At 41.3% G+C, this 24,985-nt stretch overlaps 1 protein-coding gene across 3 annotated transcripts in view; it reads left to right on the forward strand.

The window, feature by feature from the left end:
- Positions 1-21,176, forward strand: part of kif26aa (kinesin family member 26Aa) — a 111,253-nt gene extending 90,077 nt beyond the window's left edge. For 2 of the 3 annotated variants that reach the window (XM_066693969.1, XM_066693971.1), the window contains 11 exons: positions 2,000-2,209; positions 3,261-3,354; positions 4,350-4,612; positions 5,445-5,628; positions 7,495-7,654; positions 8,312-8,474; positions 9,249-12,537; positions 14,134-14,327; positions 15,022-15,045; positions 15,668-15,818; positions 19,026-21,176. In XM_066693969.1, coding sequence (XP_066550066.1) covers positions 2,000-2,209; positions 3,261-3,354; positions 4,350-4,612; positions 5,445-5,628; positions 7,495-7,654; positions 8,312-8,474; positions 9,249-12,537; positions 14,134-14,327; positions 15,022-15,045; positions 15,668-15,818; positions 19,026-19,204 — 4,911 coding nt within the window. In that variant the 3' untranslated portion in view covers positions 19,205-21,176. The remainder of the gene's footprint in view (positions 1-1,999; positions 2,210-3,260; positions 3,355-4,349; positions 4,613-5,444; positions 5,629-7,494; positions 7,655-8,311; positions 8,475-9,248; positions 12,538-14,133; positions 14,328-15,021; positions 15,046-15,667; positions 15,819-19,025) is intronic. The other variant, XM_066693970.1, reaches the window with a different exon arrangement.
- The last annotated feature ends 3,809 nt before the right edge of the window (positions 21,177-24,985 follow it).

A 24,985-nucleotide genomic window follows, 5' to 3' on the forward strand; every position in this document is an offset into this window, starting at 1 on the left:
CTACAGCTGATAAAGGCTGGGTGGCTTCGCTTGGCCCTGGTGGCGGCTGTTTGCAGGAGGAGAGATCAGCACAAGGGGTCTTAGGGTTGCCATGGCGTAACAGCTTTTCGCACGGGCCGACATCTGTTACAGCAGCGACTTAGTGTTGCCCACACAGGCCGAACAAGACGACACCCATGAAAGATACTTCATTTGAGGAAAAGTTCAAACGTATTAACCTTAATTAGTGCTTTACAATTAATTCCAGCTTGCAAATTACATCTGGTAAGCAAGAGTTGGAGGGCTGCAAAGGTTTAATTATCCCGAGTTCCTTCTCAATCAGTTTTCTTTTTAATAGTTTTATATTGAGACCACAAGTTATGCCCTGAGTGGAAAAAAGATGAGTACATGTTGAATATATATCATATATCTTTATAGTGTCTTAATCAAGATTCATAGTGTAATGGAGAAAATCCTACATATTGCTGAGCAGCCGGTTTCAGTTCTCCATGGATTTAAAGCAGTTATTCCTTAGACACCCAAGGTAGAGCGATTGTCTTGAATATTCTTTTGATCTGGCACAATGAAGCTGATGCTTGTCTGAGCAGTTCCTTGGGATAATTCAAGGCTACAGGAAGTGAGGCTTAGTTTGTGTTGGCTGTCTAATGCCTCTCGCCTTTGTTTCCCTTCCCACCTCTAATGCACTGCCTTCTTGGGAGCAGCTGTGTCATTTATCTTCTGGTTCACTAAGTTTCTAGGTCAGCTTTTTCATATTTGTGTCAGGGAGAGTGTCTGCAGGAGGTGGGAAATCACGACTTTGAACACAATGTCTAAAGCAAGAAACCACCAATTGTTGAATGTATATTGTCAGGATAGCACTAAGAAAAATACTGTCCAACTTCTTCTGATAAAATTATCATGCCAACCATCTGATACCAGAACACGGCAATAATCTAGTTTATAAGGAAGTGTCTAAAAAGCAACCCTTCCTGTTTAGAAATCTGTTTTTATCTAAGGTACTATACAACATACCTAGAGAATTGTGAGATTATAAGGTTCGAGAAAGGTCTGTAAAGCCAGACAGCAAAGTGTCCTTGGGGCAACATATCTGCACCGTTGTGTAGCTGCCAAGATTGAGGATACAGTCTTTGAGCTTGTAATTGCTTGACTGCTGTTTCAGTGTATTTGGTGCTATAGAAATGAAAAAGCGAGATTTAGACTTGTTTTTGTGTATGACATTTAGGTAAACTGTCATGTGGAGGACTTTCTCAATCCGATTTGCTGGCTGTATTTTAACATAACATTTTAACATAATTCAAAATTAACCTCCTGCTGACTCAAACACTGCCAACAAGCATTTTTGTTCGGATAAACCGTGTATGTCATCCATGCTGATTGTATCGCCCCAGTTTGTGTGTCATAAATGACATCTAAGAATATAAGATGCCTATGTGGAGCATTTGTGTATCTCAATCTACCCATAGGCACAGATTACAGTTTTTAAAATAAATACCCATGACATAATTCCACTGTAGAGATACCAAGCTGAACAGTTATGCATGGGAATCTATTTTTTATGCAGCTGGAGGACATTTTTTGCCATCATTATTTCAATAACAATCTCTCAATTTCCACAATTAAGATTTACATTGTCAAGGACTTGCTACTTCGGTCATAATAGGACATGTTCAAAAACAAAGCACAGTTGGTAACCACTCCATTTTCCAAAGATTCGTTCTTATGTAACAGAATTGTTAAGCAAAGTCTACGTACTTATTCTATGTTGAAGGCTTCTTCTTTGAATGGCAGACCGCTGATTTAACCATTGCCACCCTCAACACAATGGGCGCCTTCATGGCACTGCTGTCCGTCTTGATAAAGGACTACATTTGTGTAAACAGGGGAGCATGAGGGCATCTATGGTCCAGCTTGCCTTTTTCAGTACCGCTGTTTGTCCACACCATCTGTATGAAATCTTACTTTATCTCTTTAATGATACATTTTCTTTTTGGTCTTTCAGGTGAAGGTAATGATGCGCATCTGTCCTTCCCTGGGACCGAACGATACCTCCGAATCCATGTCCTTCCTCAAGGTGGACCCCCGCAAGAAGCAGCTGACTCTTTATGACCCTTCTGCCAATGGACACTCAAACTCAGGACACAGGCGAGCTGTCGTGGCGGCCCCAAAGATGTTCGCCTTTGATGCAGTTTTCACCCAGGATGCCTCACAAGTAAGCAAAAATGCTGACACATTAACTGTGCCAACGAAGCTACAAGGCAACCTGCCTCGAGAAAGGGGCGGAGCCTGATTTCAAGTGGCAAAAATGCAGTACTGTGGATGGTAACATTCTTCAGATTTCAGGGCCATAGCAGCTGGTCCTTTCTTGTGAAGCAAGTGATTTGAATTCCGTCCAGGGCCTTATCTAACCTCGCAAAATAAACCACATCTAGGGTTCAGTGGAGGGAAATCCATTTTAAGATCAAAGCCTAATCCTCGGGATTGGGGAAGCAGAATGTGGCCAGCATGGAAATAAAGTGGCAACGTTGTTTGTGTGAGAAAACAGACAACGTCTCTATGTACGATAGGATGAAAACGAGACTTACATAGAGGACCGGGTCGTAGAAAAGGATACCGTTTGTGTTGAGATGCAAAGAAACGGTTAAAGCTCTTGTCTGGCGTATTGGGTTTCCCTGAGGTGCGATGGTGTATTTTAAAAACTTTATCAGACAGGGAGTTGAAAGCCTTTCAAACCGGCAGCTAAAACCGTCGGCAAGGGAGATACGTGCCTCAGATTGCCCTCTGATACAGAACGTTATGGTGTATCTGGGTTGAGAATAGGACTGGAGGTGTAGGCTTCTCTGAGGATTCAGCTTGTTTTAAGGCAGATCTCGAGTTTGTATAAAATGTAATTGGCAATGAACTGCAATGGGAGCGCACTGTGCAAGAAGCAAGGAGGCGTGGAGGGGGCCTTGTTTGCATTGTGATGTATGGGAGGGTAATCTGCAGCACAAACATCCCCCAGTAGACGCACAGCAAGATGGCTTGGAAAGTTAAAACAGAATTCGGCACATATTGTAACATGTATTTCTCGACTACTGTTTTGTGAAGCGTTGTAAGTACCTGCCTATAACATGGTGTATTGCTCTGAGCAAGAAACTTGATAACAGGCAATCAAAGAAGCTTTCTCGCATGCCAAGTTCCTTTTGTTTTCAGCTCAGATCTCATCTTTCGTGGATTGTTAATGCCCTAATTGTCGTGATTTTGTTCTTTTCTTGTCATAGGTAGAGGTGTGCTCAGGAACAGTCGCGGAAGTCATCCAGTCTGTCGTGAATGGTGCAGATGGCTGCATTTTTTGCTTTGGACATGTCAAGCTTGGTAAGCTCTTAAATTTGATACAGTTAATTACTATGTCAGCCCAGTAAATACATGCTGTCAGTTCGTGAAACAATAAACCCGCAGTGTGTGGGAATGGATTAGAACACCGTCTTTAATTGACTTTGCAAACTTAATAGATTGTCTGTTCAAATGGAGGCTTCTAGCATTCACTCCCCAAGGTTGTAATTCATGTGTTCAATGAAGAGAACAGGAAGCTTTATTTCAAGAATACTGGAAAGGTTCCCTTTTTTGTAAGCATCTTTTAAAAGTCTACAATAGCTATTTGGTTCACTCTGGAGAAGGGGGGGTGGACAACAACATGCAGTAGCTGTAGGAAAATGTTTCAGAAAGATGTTTAATTAACCCCTATGTGTCAGAGGATGTGAAGTGCTTAATTTGTCTGTCTCTTAATTTTGCTTAATTTTTTAGGCCAATATTGGTGTTGTCTGTGTGTTATTCAGCTTACAACTAAACAAGCCTCAGAAACTTTTCACTTCTTTAATTTGCTTTTATAATGCTTCCTTCCTCTATAAAATATTATTTCTGTGCCCGCTGCAACCTATGAAGTCGTGTAAAGTGAGGGAAAATTGCATTTTCTCTCGGTGACAGAATCCTTGGGAATAGAACCGAAAAGCTTCAAGAAGATTTGGCATATGAGTGTGTGTCTCTGATCTGTTAATACAGGGAATCTGTTAAGCTTCACCGATTCGAAGTTCACAGGATCATCCTTTCCTTTCCATTCATGACGTTGTGTTGTGTGTATGTATTGTGTGTGTGTGTGTAATGGTTCTTTTATCGCTTGTGCTTTTTTGAAGGGAAATAAATCATTTTTATTCTGTAAACCATTGATGCTTAGCGCCACTCTGTGTACATGTGTCTGGAACCGATAGAACTCTTATCACATGCAAGTCTTTTATGTCCAAGCATTGATCCGATGCTGTTGTGTTCTCGTTGTTGTTTTGTTAAACATAGCTTACTTACTCCCTCACCTTTAGGAAAAACCTTTACCATGATTGGCAAGGATAACTCGACCCAGAACCTGGGCATCGTCCCCTGTGCCATCTCCTGGCTCTTTAAGCTCATCAACGAGCGCAAGGAGAAGACGGGCACGCGCTTCTCTATCCGGGTGTCTGCGGTGGAGATCTGCGGGAAGGACGAGACCTTGAAAGACCTGCTGTCAGACGTAGCCAGTGGGAGCCTGCAGGACGGCCAGTCCCCGGGGGTCTACCTTCGCGAGGACCCCATCTGTGGCACCCAGGTAGCTCATTAGCATATGCCCTGCTCACAGTGTGACCTCCAGCTTTCACCACACATCCTGTTCTCCCCAGAGCATGTGCATCTCTGTAGTGTAAATATCATCCCTGTGTACAACTGAAAAATGCTGCCAGACACACATGTGATTTAGCAACTTTGTGCATCATTATCTGCTTTGGTGCTATCTTCGTTTCAGTGCATCTTTTCACAAGTACACACTATTCTTTCATGTTTGCTCTATTTACCATTAAGGGAGGTTTTTTTTTGTTCCTTTGTCTACCTACCTGTCAATCAATGGGGCTGGTGGTCTCTCTGCTCTCCTCTCTATCAATGCGTCTGTCTATCTTCCCACCTATTTTATTGATCGGTGTGTCAGCCACAGCCCTTGTGCATCACCCCACCACACAATCCCTCTATGGCTCTATCCTAGTGTAACTACATATACACATATCTCTCTGTATATTTACCTAATCAGGAATCTTCAAGGGGGCTTTGAAAAAAATTGACAGGTGTTGCCTTCAGATGTTGTTTATGTGGACTGCGACTTCAAAGCTCTTGCCGTCCCTTCTGAAGCTTCCTCCTGCTATAGACACAGAAATTGGGCTGCTGTGGTAATATTTGCTCCGTATTCCGTTGGCGTTTTAGCATTCCGGGAAGTGTCACTGCCTGCGCTTTTCCATTACCTTTCCTAATCCCTCTCCCTCTGTGTGCATATTTGTTTCTCTGATTGCCCAGGAGACCTAATCTAATGGGCAAGAAACATGTGCCTGGGTCCAATTAGCAACCTGCTCTTCTCTACCTCTCTCTCTCTCTCTCTATCTCTCTCTCTCTCCCAGCTCCAGAATCAAAGCGAGCTTAGGGCCCCCACGGCGGAGAAGGCTGCCTTCTTTCTCGACGCAGCGGTTGCCGCCCGGAGCACCAGTAAACCGGATTGCGACGAGGAAGACCGGAGGAATTCCCACATGCTCTTCACCCTGCACATCTATCAGTACCGCATGGAGAAGAGTGGCAAAGGAGGAAGTAAGCCATTTTTAAAAGAGTTTTGTGTATTTGTTGCATTTTGTCAACTTGTCTTTTGGGGAGGGCAACGGGCCTATTTCTTTTCATTGATTTCAGAAGGATAACACACAATTGTCAGTTGATTTTTGTTTTACGTTCAGCGGCACTGGATGCAAAATGGGATTGCGAGGTTACAATTCAAAGGGGAGGATTTTCAGTTTGAATTTGTCCCACAATGTCCCAGGTTTTCAGGTTTATTGTGCTTCATCTCACCTTACTTTTATGCCCTAGAGTTGATTCTCCTTTGAGTAGCAACATTGCCAATTTGGAGGGAAATGTGTAGCTATGAGGTGGTATATACCATTTTGAATGAGAACCAAGCATAAGAAGGAGTTTTTCATGGAAACGTCCTGTGCAAAGAAACTGTGGAGAACTATTTCTACTCCCAGTAGGTGTGCAACACAACACAACACACTTTTTACGTGAAATACTTGGAATACTAGTTAGAAAAGCTGGACAACCTGGTTGAAAAGGAGAATCCCAGGAAGGAAGGCAAAGTAGCAAATACAACAACTCCAGCTACATATTGTCAACATTATTTATAAAGCCAGACACTTTCAAGTTCATGAAAGCCTTCATTCATTGCCAACTTGGAAGAGAATAATCAGATTCGTACATTAGCATAGCAGAACACATTCTCGCACACATCAGAACACTACATGGAAGGGAGTCTGTAAGTCCCACACACTCATTAATCTTTCATATTATCAGGTAAAAGATGAATTAATGAGGTTCATTTCCCCTAATTAATGTAGTCTTTTTTCATATTTAAAAATATTAAAAACCACAGTGTCTTCTTTTTCATCAACAGTTCTAACATTAACAAGACACTGCTAGTACCTGTCATTTGAGAAATCTTTACATTTAGCCCATCATTAATAGTTTTCCCTGGTAGCCCCCTTGTTGGTTTGATTGTGACTGCCAGATGAATACTTGTGAATAGATAATAAGGCTTGATTCCACTTACTTTCCATGTGTATGGGTTACTGCACAGATAAGAGCTGGTTTTAAATATCTGAGGCTGGTTTGCATGCCTGAGCTGAAAAGAGGTCAGGTTTCCAAAAACTATAAAAAAACATATATTTTTTTTCATTATTATTAAAGTTCTCAAATTTGTTTCATCATTTTAAGGTGGCTGTTAGAATTGGTGCCATCAAATGTCTGGACATTGTCCTTTGTTATTGTTATTGTAATCCTGATTTTGCTTCTACATTGTCCATACACCTGACATTTTCAACACAACCATCTACACTAGAGGTTCCACTCCTATTTTGAGTTATTAAAGCAGGGCCTAAAGATTTGAGACTTGTTGTTACTCATTCCTGGGATACCTTAAAGCTAAATTGTCTGGAATATGATTCATTTTCTTTCATTCTTTCAACAACGGACCTGTTTGAAGTTGTAGCCATTACATCTAAAGTCTTACCAAATTATTAAGTACTCTGGAGGCAACAATGCGATGTGAGTCAATTATAAAACACTACATAATATGTCCACCATAAAAACCAGTTGAAGAGAGACTTGTCAATAAAAATAAAGTCTAACTTGTCTCACTGGCATCCGTGAATTGCTTCTGTGCTTCTGCCTGGAGTAATCTAAACCTTGAAAAAGATGTTCTGAGATGTATGTCTGGTGTCTGGAACAGCAGTCAAACTGGGGCAAGCTTACCCATCTTTGAATCATATCAATCCCAGGCTAACTCATAAATAAATCAACTGTGCAGCAGGCTTGCTTGCTCCTGGATTAGAATCACCTAGATCTGATAAGAGAACACACCTCATTGAAGGAACCTTTCTTTACATCTGTAACGTGTCCGTGTCTTTGTAGTGTCTGGTGGCCGCAGTCGTTTGCATCTGATCGACCTGGGAAGCTGTGAGAAGGTCTTGAGCAAAAGCAGGGATGGGGGAAGTGGTCTTTGTCTGTCCTTGACTGCACTTGGCAATGTCATTCTTGCCCTGGCTAATGGAGCTAAACATGTACCTTACAGGTAAGTCACCAGCTCCTTATCTTTCATTTTTATTCTTGAATGCATCAAGAACACAAAATAAAATTAACATAAGTTTGTTTAGCTTGACCATTTTATGGCTAGATTGACTTTACTTATTTTATATTGGTCTGCCACTTATAGGAAAAAGGAAAGGAAGGAAGATAAATTATATAACCTTTTTTTCCCCATTTCTCAGTCAGAATAGAATGGGGAATTGAAGAATTTGGAAATTCTAAGATACCAAAAGTTATTGATAACATTTGGTCCCAGAAATGCGCTTGATGTTGGAAATAGACTAGGTTATTGAAGACCAAATGATAAGCATGAAGTAACGAAGTGAAGAGCTATAGAGATGGTATCTGGAATGAAGCTCCGGCAGAGAGAGTAGAAATTGTATTTATTTTGAAACATGTTGTAGCAAATATATGTGGGATTAATTCATTTCAGCATAAATGATGCCTGATTTAAATACTGCACCTGCCAGGGTGATACATGGAGTATAGCTGCCTGTTTATAAACAAATCTGAAGAAGATTGTTTTCAGTTTCAGTTCCATGCCTGCTAGTGTCTGTTCATTCTCTAGAAAATGTAATGTATAGAATTGAGGGGGGTCTGTTTTTTCTTTGAATAACTGGGGGTGTTTTAATGTATTATTCAGGGATAGCAAGCTGACTATGTTGCTAAGGGAATCACTTGGGAATATCAACTGTAGAACTACAATGATTGCCCATATCTCTGACTCTCCGGCCAATTATGCAGAGACGCTCACTACTATTCAGCTGGCATCACGGATACACAGAATGAGGAAGAAGAAATCCAAGGTTAGTATGTTCAGATGTTTTTTCTATGATCTATCTCTTTCTCTCTACAGGTATTTCAGTTACATTCGTTTTATTTTATTTTCTGCATTGGCCCACATTTTATGGTGTGCTTTACCTCACCCGTAGGTATTGAACAATTTAACTACACTGCAATTACACATCTGGCTGATAAGACAGCAGTGACACTGCTGTGAGTACTACACCTGGAATGAATTATACAAGTTAAGATTAATGTAGTGAATGGAACATTTTATGCCATTTAAAGCTATTTGCCATGCTAGCTAAGCAGAATATAGATTCGTTTTCCATATTGGTTGTTGAATAGTATGAATTTCTAAGAATTCTGCTGTATACATTCACATCAGGGAGAGATCCTTTCAGCTAAATCTGTTACAAAGGCTGTATATATTAATGCTGTATAGATCTGAGAAACTATTTACATGCCAATACATTGCATTCAGCTTAATTTCATTCTGGCCATTGACTTGCACTTTTAACCTTTCAAAATATTGACATGTAATTTAAGGGAATTGGCATTTGTCTTAAAATTGATTATATTTGCAATTCATTTTTGTTTAGTTTACATGAGAGAATTCAGATGATTGAATGAGCAGAAGACAATTACTACTATAGAAACATGAATCCTATTGGAATTTCAATTTAAATCAGAAAATGTCCAAATGGTAAATACATTTTTTAAAAAAAGACTCTGTAATATGCATTGCCATGTTTTTTTTTCTTTTTGGTAATCAGATTTTTTTCATCCCTTTCCAGTATGCATCCAGTTCTTCTGGTGGGGACAGCTCATGTGAAGAAGGTAGAATACGCCGGCCACCCCACCTGAGACCCTTTCACCCGCGGACCATCGCTCTGGATCCAGATCTTCCAGGACTGGTGTCAAGTGACCCTGATTACTCTTCCAGTAGTGAGCAATCCTGTGACACAGTCATCTATGTGGGGCCAGGAGGAGCTGCCATTTCTGATCGTGAGCTCAGTGACAATGAGGGCCCACCAGCCTTTGTTCCCATCATCCCTTCATTAAACCGAAAACGTGTAAGAGAAGGCCCTTTGGGACCACCGAGGAGTTTCGACCGGGACCATTTCAAGTGCAACACTTTTGCCGAGCTTCAGGAGCGTCTGGAGTGCATTGATGGTAGTGAGGAGCCCTCTGCTTTCAAGGTGGAAGAAGGCCTTGTGTCGGAGGATGGGAGTCAAGTAGTCACAATGGAGGAGACCGGGTTGCCCCAACCAGGGATAGAGGAGAACACTCTTTCCTCTCTGACGTCTGCCAAATCTTCAACTCAAGACAGCCTTTCCCCCAAGCGAACACCATATTCTCCGGCTACTGGTCAAACTGCAAGTAGTTTACCTCTCAAGTCTAAGCTGGAACAACCCAAATGGCCAGTTGGGGTGTCAGAAGGAGGGCCCTTAGAGAACTCAAATCGAACGAGTGCAGATGGGGAAAAAGTAGCGGTTTCGGATAATAGTGCCGGTGTGGTAAAACACGGTGGGACAGCATCACAAGAACAGACATCTGAGCCTGTGGTACGGGAGAAGGTTTACTTCAATAAAAGGCCTTTGCCCAAACCTGCACCACCTCCTCCTCAGCAAAAGGACTCCAGGAGACGATATCCTGAGCTGGAGAGCAGCAGTGCAACCAGAACACCACCTGTGGGGATGAGCCACCAAGCTCTGAAAAGGATAGAACCCAGAAGTATGAGCAGGGGCCAACCCATGAGCCGAACCCCTGTAGAAGTGAGCCATTTGCGCTCAACTTTAAGGGGAAAGTGCTTTGATAGGGATATATTAACAACCACAGTGACCCTTCAGCAGCCTGTCGAATTAAATGGAGAAGATGAGCTTGTTTTCACGGTGGTGGAAGAGTTGTCCATTGGTGGGATAATAGACAATGGACGGCCTTCGAGTATAATCAGCTTCAATAGCGACTGTTCCCTGCAAGCTCTTGCCTCAGGCTCCCGTCCTGTCAGTATTATCAGCAGCATCAATGATGAATTTGATGCCTATACCTCCCAAGTGGCTGCCTCGGGGGTTAATATTGAGATGGTCACTCCCTTACCAGAAGAACCTTTTACCTATCCTGGCAGTAGGCGTTCTTCTATCAGTTCCTGGCTTAGTGAAGTGAGTGTGTGCACACTAGAGAGTGAAGGTGCCCAGGCACCTGAAGGCACCTTCTGTTTGGATTCCCTTGGCATGTTCCATAAGGCAATGTTTCCCACACAGGATGCCAAGAGCTCTATGAATGACAGTGGTTTTTGCTTCTCAGAGCTCGATAGCGACAGTGCTGCTTCCAGTAAACTTTCCTTAAGTATCAGTAAGTGCCCACCATCCCCCGAGTCTACCAAAGCAGCAGACAGAAGATGTAGGGTAACACAAGCCAATACTCTCAACACCTCTCAGTCCCCACTGGTCTCTCAAGTTGCTCACTCCAGTCTTCCCAGGAAAATGAAACCTACCTCATCAGTGGCCCAGATTAGCAGCAGTCCGAATTGTAGAGAACTCCAGAGACAGGAAGGCAAGCCGGATGATCCTTGGCTTCGCATGGACAATCATTCTGATTCTAGAATGACTGACTCGAGTTCTGTTGGCAAGCTCTCCAGGAATGGCACTGGCATCCCGACCAAGAAAACAGGGATGAACAGCAACAGCATGCCCCGTCCACCCAAGACACAGGTGTCTTCCTCATCACAAAGGGTGGTCGATGGCTGTGAGAAATCAAGCAGCAAAAAAACAGAGGCTCCAAGTAAGATGCCTCAGTTCAAAAGAGGGGCTACAACACTTGGCACTGTGCCTGTTATCCACAGTTCTTTGGATTCAAAGGGAAATCAAGATGGCACCTCTGGAACTGGCAGCCTAAAGTATTCCTCCTTAGGAAAAAAGACAACCGTTCAAAAATCTAGCTTGCTTCCAAAGTCTGGTGGCACCTCACCTCCGGCTCCACCTGTCCGTAAATCCAGCCTGGATCAGAAGAACCGAGTCTTGCTGCCCCCCAGTGCCTTAAAACCTGCAGGGCTAGATGCAGGAAAATCCTCAGCACCAAAGGCAGCAGCCACGGAAGAGGAGTTTGATGTGAGGTTAAAGGTTGACTCAAGTAGTCACAAAACATCTAGCTTAAAGGCTGACTATAGTTCAGCCAAATCCACATCAGGTCTGAAGCCTCGTGGAGCTAGAACAGATACTGGACTGTGTTATGGCAGTCAGATGTCTCTTGAAAGATGTGACAGCTTAATTTCAGTAGGATCGAAAGCTGGACTTTGCAGAGAGAACAGTGGTGCAAGCTTGGCCAGCAATGGCAAATCCAACAGGTCAGTGCCAAGGCTTGGAGTACCTCCCTCCACCTCTACCCCTACCGCTACCTCCCCACCTCCCTGTGCTGCCCTGGGACCCCCAGGCAAAGCAGGGCAGATCAAATGCAGTGTAAACCCTAAGGCTGTTAACATCACTGGAAATAAAACCCGAACTTTGTCAGCCAGCAGTTCTAAGGCCCTGAGTTCCTCTACCAAATCTCTTGCCCCAGCTGCCACTCGGAGTGCCAACCTACCTCCCAATGGGAAGACAACCCCTCGTTCAGTGCAAGGGGTCAACAATAAGCCAGGAAGGGGCACCATCATGGGCACAAAGCAAGCCATCCGAGCAGCCAACAGCAGAGTCAGCGAGCTTGCTTCTGGGAGCTCTGGGAAACACTTCAGAGGATCCGGGGACTCTGACAGCGGCAACGACAGCGGAGTGAACCTCAGTGATGACAAGTCGCCTATTCCCATGTTGCCTTCTCCCTACAGCAAGATCACAGCCCCCAGACGGCCGCAGCGCTACAGCAGTGGGCACGGCAGCGACAACAGCAGTGTCCTCAGTGGGGAGCTACCTCCTGCCATGGGCCGCACTGCCCTCTTCTACCACAGCGGGGGCAGCAGTGGGTATGAGAGCATGATCCGAGACAGCGAGGCCACAGGAAGTGCCTCCTCCGCCCATGATTCCATGAGTGAGAGTGGCATGTCTTCTTCAGGTCGTACCAGGACTTCCAAGTCCCCAAAGAAGAGGTCAAACGGTGAGTGCTGTTGTTTCCAGTCCTCGTGAACTTATTTGAATGATGTTGTCAAATAATTGTGTCTACTTCTATGATCTTGGCATAAAAACCTTCATATTCAGCAGGGATGGTGCAAATGTTGAATAAAGAGCATATTTTCTACATCATGCTATCTTGGGTGAAATATATATAATTTATTTTATACATTAACAGTATTAAAATAAAAAAATCCACAATAATATAATGCACAGTTTTCTTTTGAAAGCTGGTATTACTAGGCCTTAGACATTGTTTATAATGATCTAATATGTGAAGTTTTAAGTCAAACAATACCCATTGCCATGAAAAATAAGGAAAGCCAGTAAGTAATGTAGGCTATAATCCTACCTGACTTTACTGCTTCCCCATAAAATGCTTTGATTTAAAAGTCATTGAGCGATGGCTATAAATACCTTCTGATTGCCTTTTGAAGAGCAGTCCTGCCACAGTTTGATTCAGAGGCAGGGCTGTAGTTTTAAGAGAACAGGCAGCTTGTGTAGAGTTTCTGGCTTGCTTTTCTTAATATGCTGAAATACGGTGTTATTTGTATGGTTAACCTACAAGGGACCATTTTGAAATCTCACCGATCTGTGGTTTTGCCTTCAAATGCTAGGTTTGTCTATATCCTGTAGTGGAACCAAACATATAGGCTTCTCCCTCCACATCGCACATTCCTCATGTATTCTACAAATCAATAGCAACAGCTCTTTAAAATTGCACATATTTTTCAAAAAGGTATTACCTCCTTGACGGTTAGATTTTTTTTCTCCTTCTTTGCCCCAAGGCAGCTCTTTCCAGATCTATAGAGAAGGCGTACTCTTTAACTTTCAATTGGATTTTAGTTTTCTCTCTATCAGACGCTTGCCTCTTGACATCTGAAAATCTCATACATTTTTGTTCAGAGAAAAGAGCGTACATTTTTGGAAGACCCATTGCCTAAATGTGTGTACTTGGGCATAAAGGCTTCAACTGTGAAAATTAGAACAGTTCACCTCTTGATGCTTCTATGTATTTATGCCACATGCAGTTTTGTTTAGGTGCTCTATGCATATTTGTGATGTGTGTTAGGAGACTTTAACGGATGCCAAAAGCAGTAGATACATGTTACTGGCTTGCATTCCCTTGCAGATTTATGTAGTCTCCTGTTGTAATTCATATCCATGACAGGTGTTATAGATAGACGTACAGTTTTTGTATGAATGCAGTGTAGATCACACATGTGAGGTTATGTGAACCTATGGAAAGATTCCTATCCCATGACAGCTCAGCCTGTTTTTCCTCGTACAAAATAACATGCATTCCATATTCTGGAGTTTCTAGCAGTTGAGTTCCATCCTGAAATGTATCCAACCAGATCGTTCCTCTGTAGATATTGTTTATTTTGTATTCATTTATACCGAATTAATAAAACTGTTAATTGCTCTCAGTAGTAAACTCCAATAAAGCAGTCGCAGAAATTAAAGTCACAGATGAGTTTAAATGTACCTAGACTTGTCTTTCCTGCCTTCAGTATGGTATGATTTATCTGTATCCTGTATCTATGATGCTTATGTTTATTTGTAATTTTGCCCCCAACAGGCCTCCAAAGGCGGCGACTGATCCCTGCCCCGCTGCCAGACACTTCTTCTCTGGGGAGGAAGCCCAGCACAACAGGCCAGTGGGTAGACCTGCCTCCCTTACCTGGAACTCTGAAAGAACCCTTCGAGATCAAGGTGTACGAGATCGACGACGTGGAGCGGTTGCAGAGACACCGACATGAGGACCCCACTGAGGTGAGCACATCTCTGGGAAGCCCCCTTTAGGATCTTGGGGAAGCCCCCCATGATTTAGGCATTCCTTCCCAATTCAATATTTAAACATCTTATTATTTTAACTATTTGTATTTAAGGCCGAATTCTGAAAAGCGAATCTCTCTAAGTGTCTATGACATCTTTCCATAACTGGTAGGGGCAGCCTGAGGAGGAGATCAGAACTTGAAAGCAATTACTGTCTCTGGTTAATTCGTTTAGATATGAGTGATTGGTGGGGCAGCTCGGGTGGGGAGGGCATGGAGAACGGGAGCAGGGTTGAAGAGCATGTGGTGAACGAAGGGTCTCTGCTATCTTAAACGGCTTAAACTTTATGGTTGTCTCTGTTTCCATGGCTCATTAACTCTTCATATAAATGGGAGTGAGCAGAGCTGGGGTTGGGGATGGGGTGGAGGATGACGATGATATTAAATCAGTAGAACGGAGGTTTGATTTAATTTCGATTAACAGAAGATCATCTTCAGGACCAACAATACAGTCCTGTGGTGGCCTTGGTGTTTCTGTCTCTTCAGTGCTGCCTCAGTTGTTACTACTTCTGCACTAGATGTATTTATCTCAAAACCTCTAACAGCTACTGTAGACCAGCATGAGTGATTTTGTGATCATTTTTCAGTCCATGTGTCTCACTCACATCATCTCTCTCTGTTTTTTTTTTTAGCAGCCATTCCAGGATGTGGAAAAGGTATGTCTGGTTTTTGCAGGGGTGTTTGCTGATGGAGGCCTCTTGTAGACTGAGGGGTTATGGGTTTCATCAAAACCACAAGAATTGAAATACATTCAGAATGAGCTAGTGCATGCTTATCATTCTGCTCATCTGTCTTCAGAGTTTAAACTTGATTAAATGAGAAACAATTACATTTTTTGTTTGGGTTTGTTTCTTTATATGTCATAGTGAAATGTTTCTGATTAAAATGAAAGCAAACTGGTACCTTATGAAACAATACATGGAATATTCCTTTTTACTTTTTTTGTTTGACCAGGGGATGCTGTCAAGGACACCACTAGTTTGTTAATATTATTAGTATTTTGTATGTAACCATTTATTCTTAATCCTCAAGTGATTATTTTATTTCCAGTGGATTAAAATTGAGGATTAAAAGGGTGATAATGGTATTTGATGTTGATCTGGAATTAATCCCACCCCTCACCCTAGATCCCTCCATGTTGGCTGTGGTTTAATTGAAGGTAATATAGTAGCCTTAAGTGTTTGTCTGACAGTTTTCCTGTCAGATAATACAACGTTAAAGGCAGAAATTTAGCAGGCATTGTGCAGCAAGTCCATATGGCTCCTGTTGTTTCCATAGGGTCTGCTGTATTTCAACACCAAGCTAAAGATCCTTGAGAGACGGCAGCAGCAGATCAGAGAGTTGAAGGCAAAGCACGAGATGTTGAAGGAAGAGCTGGAGGACACAAAGCAAAGACTGATGATGGATCCTGGCAAGTGGATGGGAGAGTGTGAGTACTTGAACACAGGCCTGCTATTCACTTCAAGAGCTCTCGTGTGTGTGATTCAATGTTTCATTTTACTGGTGTAATTTCAACAACAAAACCGAAAACAAAACAAATGCCGTTACTATGTTATCATCCCTCCTTCTAATTTATCTCGCCTCAAGCATAAATCTCCTCACACTTCATTCTCACTGTGTTGTAAAGAGTCTTGCCTCTTAAAAGTGCTCTGGAGCGGATTTGCTTGTGCGAGTGGACATGCTCACTCTCAGTTAATTGAATATAAGCCAGGCTGTTGTAGGATTTGCTGTAAGACTGCTTTACAAATGAGTGCCTTGTATAAAATTGTAATATAAAAACTTGATATCAGGGAAGAAATCAATGGCCCGTGGGAGTCAGAAGGTATGTAATCTGTGGGAGCTCACTAATCCAGCATCGCCTGCTAGAAAGTTTGAAGAGCGTGTTGAGAGGGACATATGCATGTTTATAAAGCAGCACTTAGCTTGGAATATGGACAAATACACTGGAACGTGGAATCTTAAATCCTAGGAGATTTCGAAGATATCTAAGAGGATGAAATCTTCTCCTACATGTCATCGATCGTATTTATAGCTGTTTTGAAATGGGGTCATAAGATCTTCAACACAGTGCAACTTCAGCAGCAGGAAAAACGTTTTTTTTGTGGCAGAGATATAAAACCATTTCTCTTTATTTGTTTCTGAAAGATTTAATGTTAAACGTATTACTATAGAACGCAACATATATTGTTTGTGTGGTCATGCGTCTTAGAAACTTTAAACGGTGATTGACACAGATTGTATTCAAGAGGAATATTGATCAGATATTCTTCACAGAAGTGAAGAAATCGTTAAGCTGTACGTTATTTAGAGACGGACGTAATGTTTACACCAGAGTGCAAAGCGTTGTGGCACTTGTCAATTTCACGCAGATATTTTAGTGCTTGCTGAAATTGTGGTCTATAAGAGTTGGTGCTGTGTACCTCACTCTGGCCTGTCTCCTTTTCCCCTCTGAAAGCGAGTGCAGTGAGCAGTCAGCAGCCTTCAAAATCTACTCTTGTCAAGCACAGGGGGCGACTGATGCAGCCGCAGACTCCCGTGTGGCCACTGGCTGCCTGTAATTGTTCCTAATTAGCCGCGAACTGTGAGTCATGGCAGCAAAGAACAAGAGCCGCTGTCCTTCCCCCCCATTCCACACTCCATTCACCTCATTAATATGGGATGTCATGCGAGTCACTGACTCACAAATCTGCTGCAGACTGACTTCAGGTCCCAGTGTGGCTGCTGGCACATCTTGAGCCCTGGCCTGCCGGTGCACTAGCCACACAAGAGACAGCGCCGGGGCCCCCTAGTGTGAACAGCCCACCAAAGGTTACCTAAAATAGCAGAACCTTTTTTTTCCTTGGGTTTGCATTTGTGTTTTCATTTGTAGCTTAATGGTATACATTAACCGGCAGTTGAACCCAAGCACATTTCTGTTCCACAGATTCTTTTTAAGAACAGCAGTTGCACTTAGACGTCTTTGTAATGTATGATCTAGTTATAGCTCACAATATGGCAGCACCGCGATACCACGCGTCTATATATAGGATTATGAACAAGAAGAACGTCTCTTATTTTCATATTTCATATATATTTAATTTGTGCCATATTAGTATATCATTTGTACACACATGCACTGGGATATTAGGGGCACAGTTGATTAAATATGCATATGAATTTACTTCTCAAGTTCCTCCAATTATATTTTAACCATCCCCACCTATACCGTCCACAGTATATTCCATTACTAAGCAGTAAACTCAGAAGACACAGCAGGCATTATAAGCCATCTATTTATACAAAGCAATACAAGTGGACCAGTCTTCTGATTTTGAATGGATACCAGTACAAAGAGCCTATTTAAATTCGAGTGAAGACAGAGCTGCCCCAAGGTAATTCCCTGCTGGAGTATTTTTTAACTACAATTTCCTTTAAAATTGAAGAAAGTCTCTGTTTTCTCTGATTTGTATAATGGGGGGAGTACTGTAGTTTACTTACCTCATTTGTTACAATATGATAGGACAAAATGGCTGGTATACCAGTACACGATATTTAAGAGGATACTGTTAGCTTTTTATCAACTTTAATCATCAAACACCAAACACATCTTTCACTATCTTTAAATATATATATATATATAAATTAGGCTGTGCAATTAATTCCCATTGGAAAAGCAGCTCTGTTATGATGGATTGCAGAAAAATTATCACTGGATTAAGGGGATTTCTGAAAGCTACTATTTTGAATGTCCACAAGGAAGTAAAATATTGACAGGATGGCACATGCTAGTGGCTAATCAGAATTATAGGGGAGAGTTGCTACTTGCACAGACCACTGCGTCATTGCGATGACAATACCTCTTACTAACAGCAAAACACTGCCTATAAACACACTCTATAATCCATCCGTTTAGCATAACAAAACTTTCCTATGCTGTGATCTAAATAAAAACCTTCCAATGTCTCAAAACGAACTGCCATGGAGAGGAACTTGGACAGGATGGAGTTAGACAAAGCCGAAAGACTGAGACAGCAGTCTTCAATCTCCCTGTCATCACAAATGAGGTAGAGATCCAAGAATGTGCAGTGAAAGGCCAGGCTTTTTTAAAGTCTCCGAGTGTCTGGAAATCAATAACATGTTATTTTCCCTCAACAATCTGTAAATGGCTGGCTTGTTGCTTCTGGGCCTCTTGTGCCGTTCGGTGTGGAAAGGTTTTTAAAATGCTGCCTCGCACGTCTACCAACTAGGACGTTTACCATTCATCTGTTGCTCATGTCAAAGAATGCCATGATTAGAACAGACGTGCTAAATAAATCACCTTTCTTTCCACAGTGCGAATCAAAAGGGCAGCTTGTCTGAAAGGGATCTTCCGTGCAAGTTAAATGTATTTGCACCCCTTCAAGTTCAATTTCTTTTTGACCCCTGTTAGTTATAGCTTATACCTTTGGCCACTATAAGGGCATGACTACGGTCAACGTTATAGAGTCCAACATGCTGTTGTGTCTTTGTTAATGGTTTAGTTTATTGGTCAGTTTTATTCACAACAATCATCAAAGAAAAGCTTTGGATTATGAATTTGTAAATCAAGCACTGGCTTATTTTCCTCTATTTTCCGCTGGCCACACTTCTAATACTTCTTCGTGTTTTTGTCTCCCAGTCGAGGTTGACCCAGAGCTGGACAAGGAGTCACAGGAGTATCTGGAAGCACTGGAACAAGCCACCGAGGAGCTGGAATACTGCGTCAACCTATGCAAGTCACACGTCATGATGGTGACCTGTTTTGACATTGGTGTTGTTTCCAACGTGCAAGATGGACCGCGGGAAGTCGAGGTTTGAAAAGGAAAACTGAGCAAGTGGAAAAGAGGGGGGGGGTGAATCCCAACCAGTCCATTTCAATTGAGGAAGGAAAAGAATGCGAAAGAGCAGCGAGCAGCCAGAAAACAGCCCATACAAAACATCTACTTGTGAGACTGATGTGAAGAAGGATTTAATGGCAATGGCTTTTGTTTAAAAATGAAAAGAAAAATCCTCTGGTGCCTCACACCTTGAAACTAGTATGGAGGGAATGGGACTTTAAAGAAGCCATGCAGCATTTCTGCTGTCTGCGTGGCGCAAGGGAGTGCAACACCAACAAGAAGATATATGAAACGAAACCCGAAAGTGCCTTTTTTTAAGACTGATTTTAAGTACTTTTTTTTTGTATTGGTGCTAGTATTAAAACCAGCATACCTAAGCAAACCTGAAACATATTCCTATTAAAAAAAGTTATTTTATATTGCATTGTATAGTGTATTTATATGATTATACAGTATGTACAAATATCATTTTAGGTAAAAAAAAAGAAAAAAAAAACATAAAAAGGAGAAAAAAAGATAAGCAATAAGAATATTATTATTGCATCCCAGACTTTGCCTTTCTCATGTTAAACCTCAGTCAACTTATGCCCATGGTCATAAAGCCTTTAGAAACTAGATTTTCTTGTTTTTATTATTACTGGTGTTCAATTAAAGGGGTTGATTTTGTCAGACTGGGTTTTCCTGTTGATTGTCATTATTCCAATTCTGCGACAGTAATGGAATAGCCGCCTATTTGTGGACCTTTTTTGGTACAGTACTGTTAAATACAATGTGTTCCTGTCTTTTAGTTGCCTTGAACATATCCGCTTCCAACAGACACTAAGTACAGTGGGGGAAATCATGGAAAGAGACGCTGTTTTGTAGACGTTGCAATCTTGTTTATTTAAGATCAAGCTGTGGACGTCCAGTCATCTGCCAACTCAATGGGAGGCATTTTGATTTATGGTGTGACATGTTCTGAGGGGTACACTTTGGAGTGGCCCTGAAATACCGTTATAAATAACTAATTTGCATGATCTATTGCTAAATAGTACAAAGTTGCCAGAATATTACGTTGCAAGGAAACATGCACAAATTCAGACTTAAGTAAACTGGTTGTAATTTCCTCAAAACAGTGTATATGCCCATTATCTAATTCCAGTTAAGAATGGAAGAGACACTACTAGCATTGCAAGTCCAAGCCCATGGTGGTGGTTTACTGCTCTGAGGTGCTACATCTTGCTCTATGCACTCCAACACTCCTGCTCCTTATGAAAAACCTCAACACTGATAGGGACAGCACAGTGCGTGTGTCGGAGCATGACGTCGGTTGCTTCTTTGGCCTCCGGTTTCCTCAAAAGTCTTTCAAAAGCTGCGTACACTTGTGGGAAGGTAATTCCTTTGAACTCTTCTTTTAACACAGGCCAGGGAACAAACATAACATATGTGATGTGGATCATTATGGCAGTTTTGATTTTTACTTTAAAATGACAAGGGCGTGCCGCTCATCGACCTTAGCAATGGCTGCTGTGACTTAGCGGTATGCCTCGTGTACCGGCTTCACAAACGAAAGCAAACACCAGTTAAATACAGCTTTTACAGCTTGTTTGGTTTGTTTTTTTTGTAAATGTTCCTACAATGATTGTTTCTTTAAAGGAAATAACTCTCAGGCCCTTTCTGAAGATGCTGCATGAGATTTTTTTTTTCTTATGGTTTTGTATTATTATTCCTTAATTTTGTTTTATAAAATTTCACTAATGTGTGGTTAATTACCTGAACTTACAAACGATTGCCAAACTGAAGCATTTTTTTTTAAGGAAAGGATTTAACAATGTATGTGATGTCACATTTCATATCAAATCATATTTTCTAACGTGTTTGTTTTTGTATGGGGTTTTGAAATCCTTTGTATAAATGTATATTATGGCAGCTTGCATCAGCTTTTATTTGTGAATAAAAGATGTCCCTTCTTATGTACGTGTCCACTAGAGGTTTTCTTATTGCGTATTTGAAATGTTAGATTTTTTTTAAATTTGATTTTATTCTTGGTAAAAAAAGACATTAATGTATTTTGCACTTATTTTATTTTTTACTTTTGCATTGTTTAATAAAGCAACTAGTCTGATGTTGCATGGGAAAAGTATATACACCCCCACTGGGGGTTTCGTGGGAAATATGGCTTCAGTCCATTTGAGTGACGGCCCAAAATATGGAAATCAGAGACCATGGAGGTTCGACAAAAGATTATTCTGTTGCCGATAATGTGTTTCAAGAAGCACATAGACACCTGTTCTGCTTTCCTTTCAATGAGGCGGGAACAAGACAGGAAACGCATCACGTACATGTTTTATTCTCTCACATTTATAGGCTTCATTCACATTTACCTTATTTACCTCTAATAGTGAAAAAGGTGAAAGGTCGCATAGTACATCACATATCGTAAACCCATGTATCACCTGAGTTTCCAAATTGTATGCAGGGAAATTGTATGAGGTGATCTCTCCTAACGCAAATAGATATGACAGTTTACATTCTTTGTACACTTCCCGGTAATATATTTTGATTCCCCTCAGAACCTTATCCTAAACAGGAAAACATAAAGGAGAACTGCAAAGAGTGCATTTACAGAACAAGCAACATGTAAACTAATGTAAACTAATGTAAAAAGTGAGAATGTAAACTTTTCATAAAACAGATTTTTCATCATTATGCAAGGTATTCACTTTCATGCAATATCCATACAAATACAATTGATTAGTCTTTTATTTAATCCATTGAACATGTTTATTTTTGGTGCATGTGTCTGGGATTGTGCTGTATAACACTGCACTGTGTCAGAAAAGTAGGCCATTCTTCACGCCATCTCCGGTGGCTTTTAACAAATAAATGACAGTTCTGCTCAAGCAGAGATGGCATAATCTTTGGAAATGGGCGTCAAAGGAGATGTATACTAAAATTGGTTGGGTGCCCGACTATGTGGAGATTTTACACTGAAAAAGTGGATATTTTCATGTCAGCACAAAGAATGTCATAACCTATAATGGGATCAGAGCAGTGCTCGATGATTTTAATGACACCAGATTCTTTTTGAATGCATTGTAATCCCTTGGTTACTTTTGCAGTTTTTCCAGGAGTCTTTCCTGTGCTTTCTTGGGTTCTGAACATATCCTATTTGGCTCAGTATTTGTTCTTTATGGAAAGGCTTTTTTTAAATAATGCCTGCCGTTTTGTCTCTAGGTGTACCATTTACAGATCATGAATGTGGTCCTTTAAGCAGATAATTAATATGTCCAGCCTGTTAGGAGCATTGAAATTTAGGATTAGAATACACCAGGTATATACATCATACCCCGCTGCTCCAGTAATTGGTACTGAAGTCTCGTGCACGACCAGCATGCTAATGGTACGGAGCTGCAGTCCGGCACACACTGATACAATTCTGCAAAAGTGCAGCTGCAGTCGTTTCACACACTCGGAAATCCACACCCCTTTGGGAACGACCTCCAGCACATGATTATACTACCGCCAATAATTAGTGCAGATTGGGGGGTGAGAAAAAGAAAGTCCCTCATTTCCAATTCATCGCTTCCATTGATATCTGGAGAGAATTTATTGAACTGTAGAAAAGATTGAAACGGTGCTGCAGGTTGTGAAGGGGATGGTTATAATGATTGCCATCTTTTCTTACACGAGGAGGGGAAGTGGCAGGATCTGGAAAGGTCAAGTTATATCATCATTGAAATACAAGAGACAGGAGAATCCGGGGAAGCTGCCCAGGATAGCGAATGCAATGGGCTTGTTTCGGTTTCTTGGTTCAACTCCAGCTCGGAGAGAGGTGGCGATGGTGGGTTGTACATACTGAAGCTACCTCTACCCCTCCCTCCCAGCGGGAAGACACCTTCACAGCAGCTGAATCTGAAAGAGATTGTAATGCCATGTAGGGCAGCCACCTGCTCTGTATTTAACTGTTGAGTGCTTTGTTTGAGGGAAATAAATGGTGCACCAACTTTATAGGGTTGCAGTGCTGAGTTTTATAACCTCTTAAAAATGTTTTAAATCCTTTGCTACCCATTGGCTATTTATGTTGATACAAGCAACTCCTTTAGAACTTCCAAATTCGCATCATATATGACTGGAATTCTTCATTCTTAATTCAAAGTTTTCATTAAAGAAGCTAAGTTCTAAACAAGCATGTTTAAGGGAGCCTTCTTTTAGACTGTATGTTGTATCTTATTGGCAGATGCAAGTCACAATAATGATATTGCTATGAATAATGTTACACAATACAAATTAATTTACAAATATATATATATATATATATATATATATATATATATATATATATATATATATATATATATATATATATATATATATATTAAAGAATACATGTAATGTAGTGCAACATTACAAGCAGTAATAAGATCAAATATTCCCTCTGTCAATATATGTGAATAGTTCGATTTTTAATTGAAAGGGCCTTGTTTCTGAGTAGCACCTATTCATTCAATAGAAAAACACCCACACAGTCTATCTGGAGTCTCCATAGAAGTGTCTTAAAAAACAAACACTGGAGAAAAGGTAAGGAGGAAATTACCCTTTACATGTATATGTATGCACTGCTTTAATTGAATGAAGGCAGTAGGTAATACTAGTGGAAAAGACTACAAGGCCATCCATATTTATACATTTAAATTAATTTATTTTGTGAGAACTGTTCACCTTTCCATATTTCTCAAGCCATGCTGTTAGGAATGCGCTCGTTGGGTAGGGCTGTGGTGTGTCGGGTAATACAATTCAGGCCAGTTTCTCATACACCATTTATTTAATTTGATTAAAAGCATCATAAGATGATTTGGCTGAATGGCAGAAGCAGCTGGTAGTCACAGTGCTAATCAAATACACAGACAGATTTAGAAACCCAGGAGCCCTATGCACTTTTGACTCCACAGTGTGAGGAATTGGGGATTTTGAAGCAGATAGCCAAGTCTTAAGAGTGAAATAAGAATATATAATAATAAAATAATCCTCCCCAACCCTCCACCAAATATATAATTCCCTTTCCTATTAATTTCTGGTTGCTGCATGTTCTTAACTCTGCATAAGCGCATAATCCGAAATGTCCTGGAAATATATATATATATCAGTGGCGAGCGGTCATAGTAAGCTAGCTAAGCGGCATTTGGCCAGAAGCAATTAAAATGAGAGAATGTATATAATATCAATTTCATTTGTATTATATTATTCTCATCACTTTATCTTATCAGTACTATATGTATCTCAAACTCATGTGATGTATGTTTTCTTCTGACCACTTTATTTTCTCTTCAAAGAACAACGTCCTCCTTTCATTTTGCGATTACAGTACTTATACTATCAATGAACGTCTCCCAGTCCGCTGTTACAGGTGCGCATGCGCTCCCTTCACGCACACGCGCTCATAAGCTGCCTGGAAAGCCGCGTGCGGAGGCGCTTGTTTGGGCAGCACGCATGCGCACTGCCACCTAGCTGCTCACTCCTAAGATGGAGCAGTGCAGTAAAGCTCTGGATGATATTGTTAAAAAGACGTCTCCCCAGCCGCCCTTACAGGTCCCGTCTGTTGAATACAGTATCGCAGGATGTACTTCATTTTCAAATAAGGTATATATTATTATTTTTATTATGCTTGCGTGTCTGCTCTGGCCTGCTGAGGCCTCTTGTTTTTGTTGGGGGCATTTGGAGCGCAGCGTGTCCAGTTGCACATGTATTATATGTATATATACGAATGTCGCCCAGTGGGAGT

This window comes from Amia ocellicauda, chromosome 21 (assembly GCF_036373705.1).
Source record: "Amia ocellicauda isolate fAmiCal2 chromosome 21, fAmiCal2.hap1, whole genome shotgun sequence".
In the NCBI taxonomy this organism is placed as follows: Eukaryota; Metazoa; Chordata; class Actinopteri; order Amiiformes; family Amiidae; genus Amia; species Amia ocellicauda.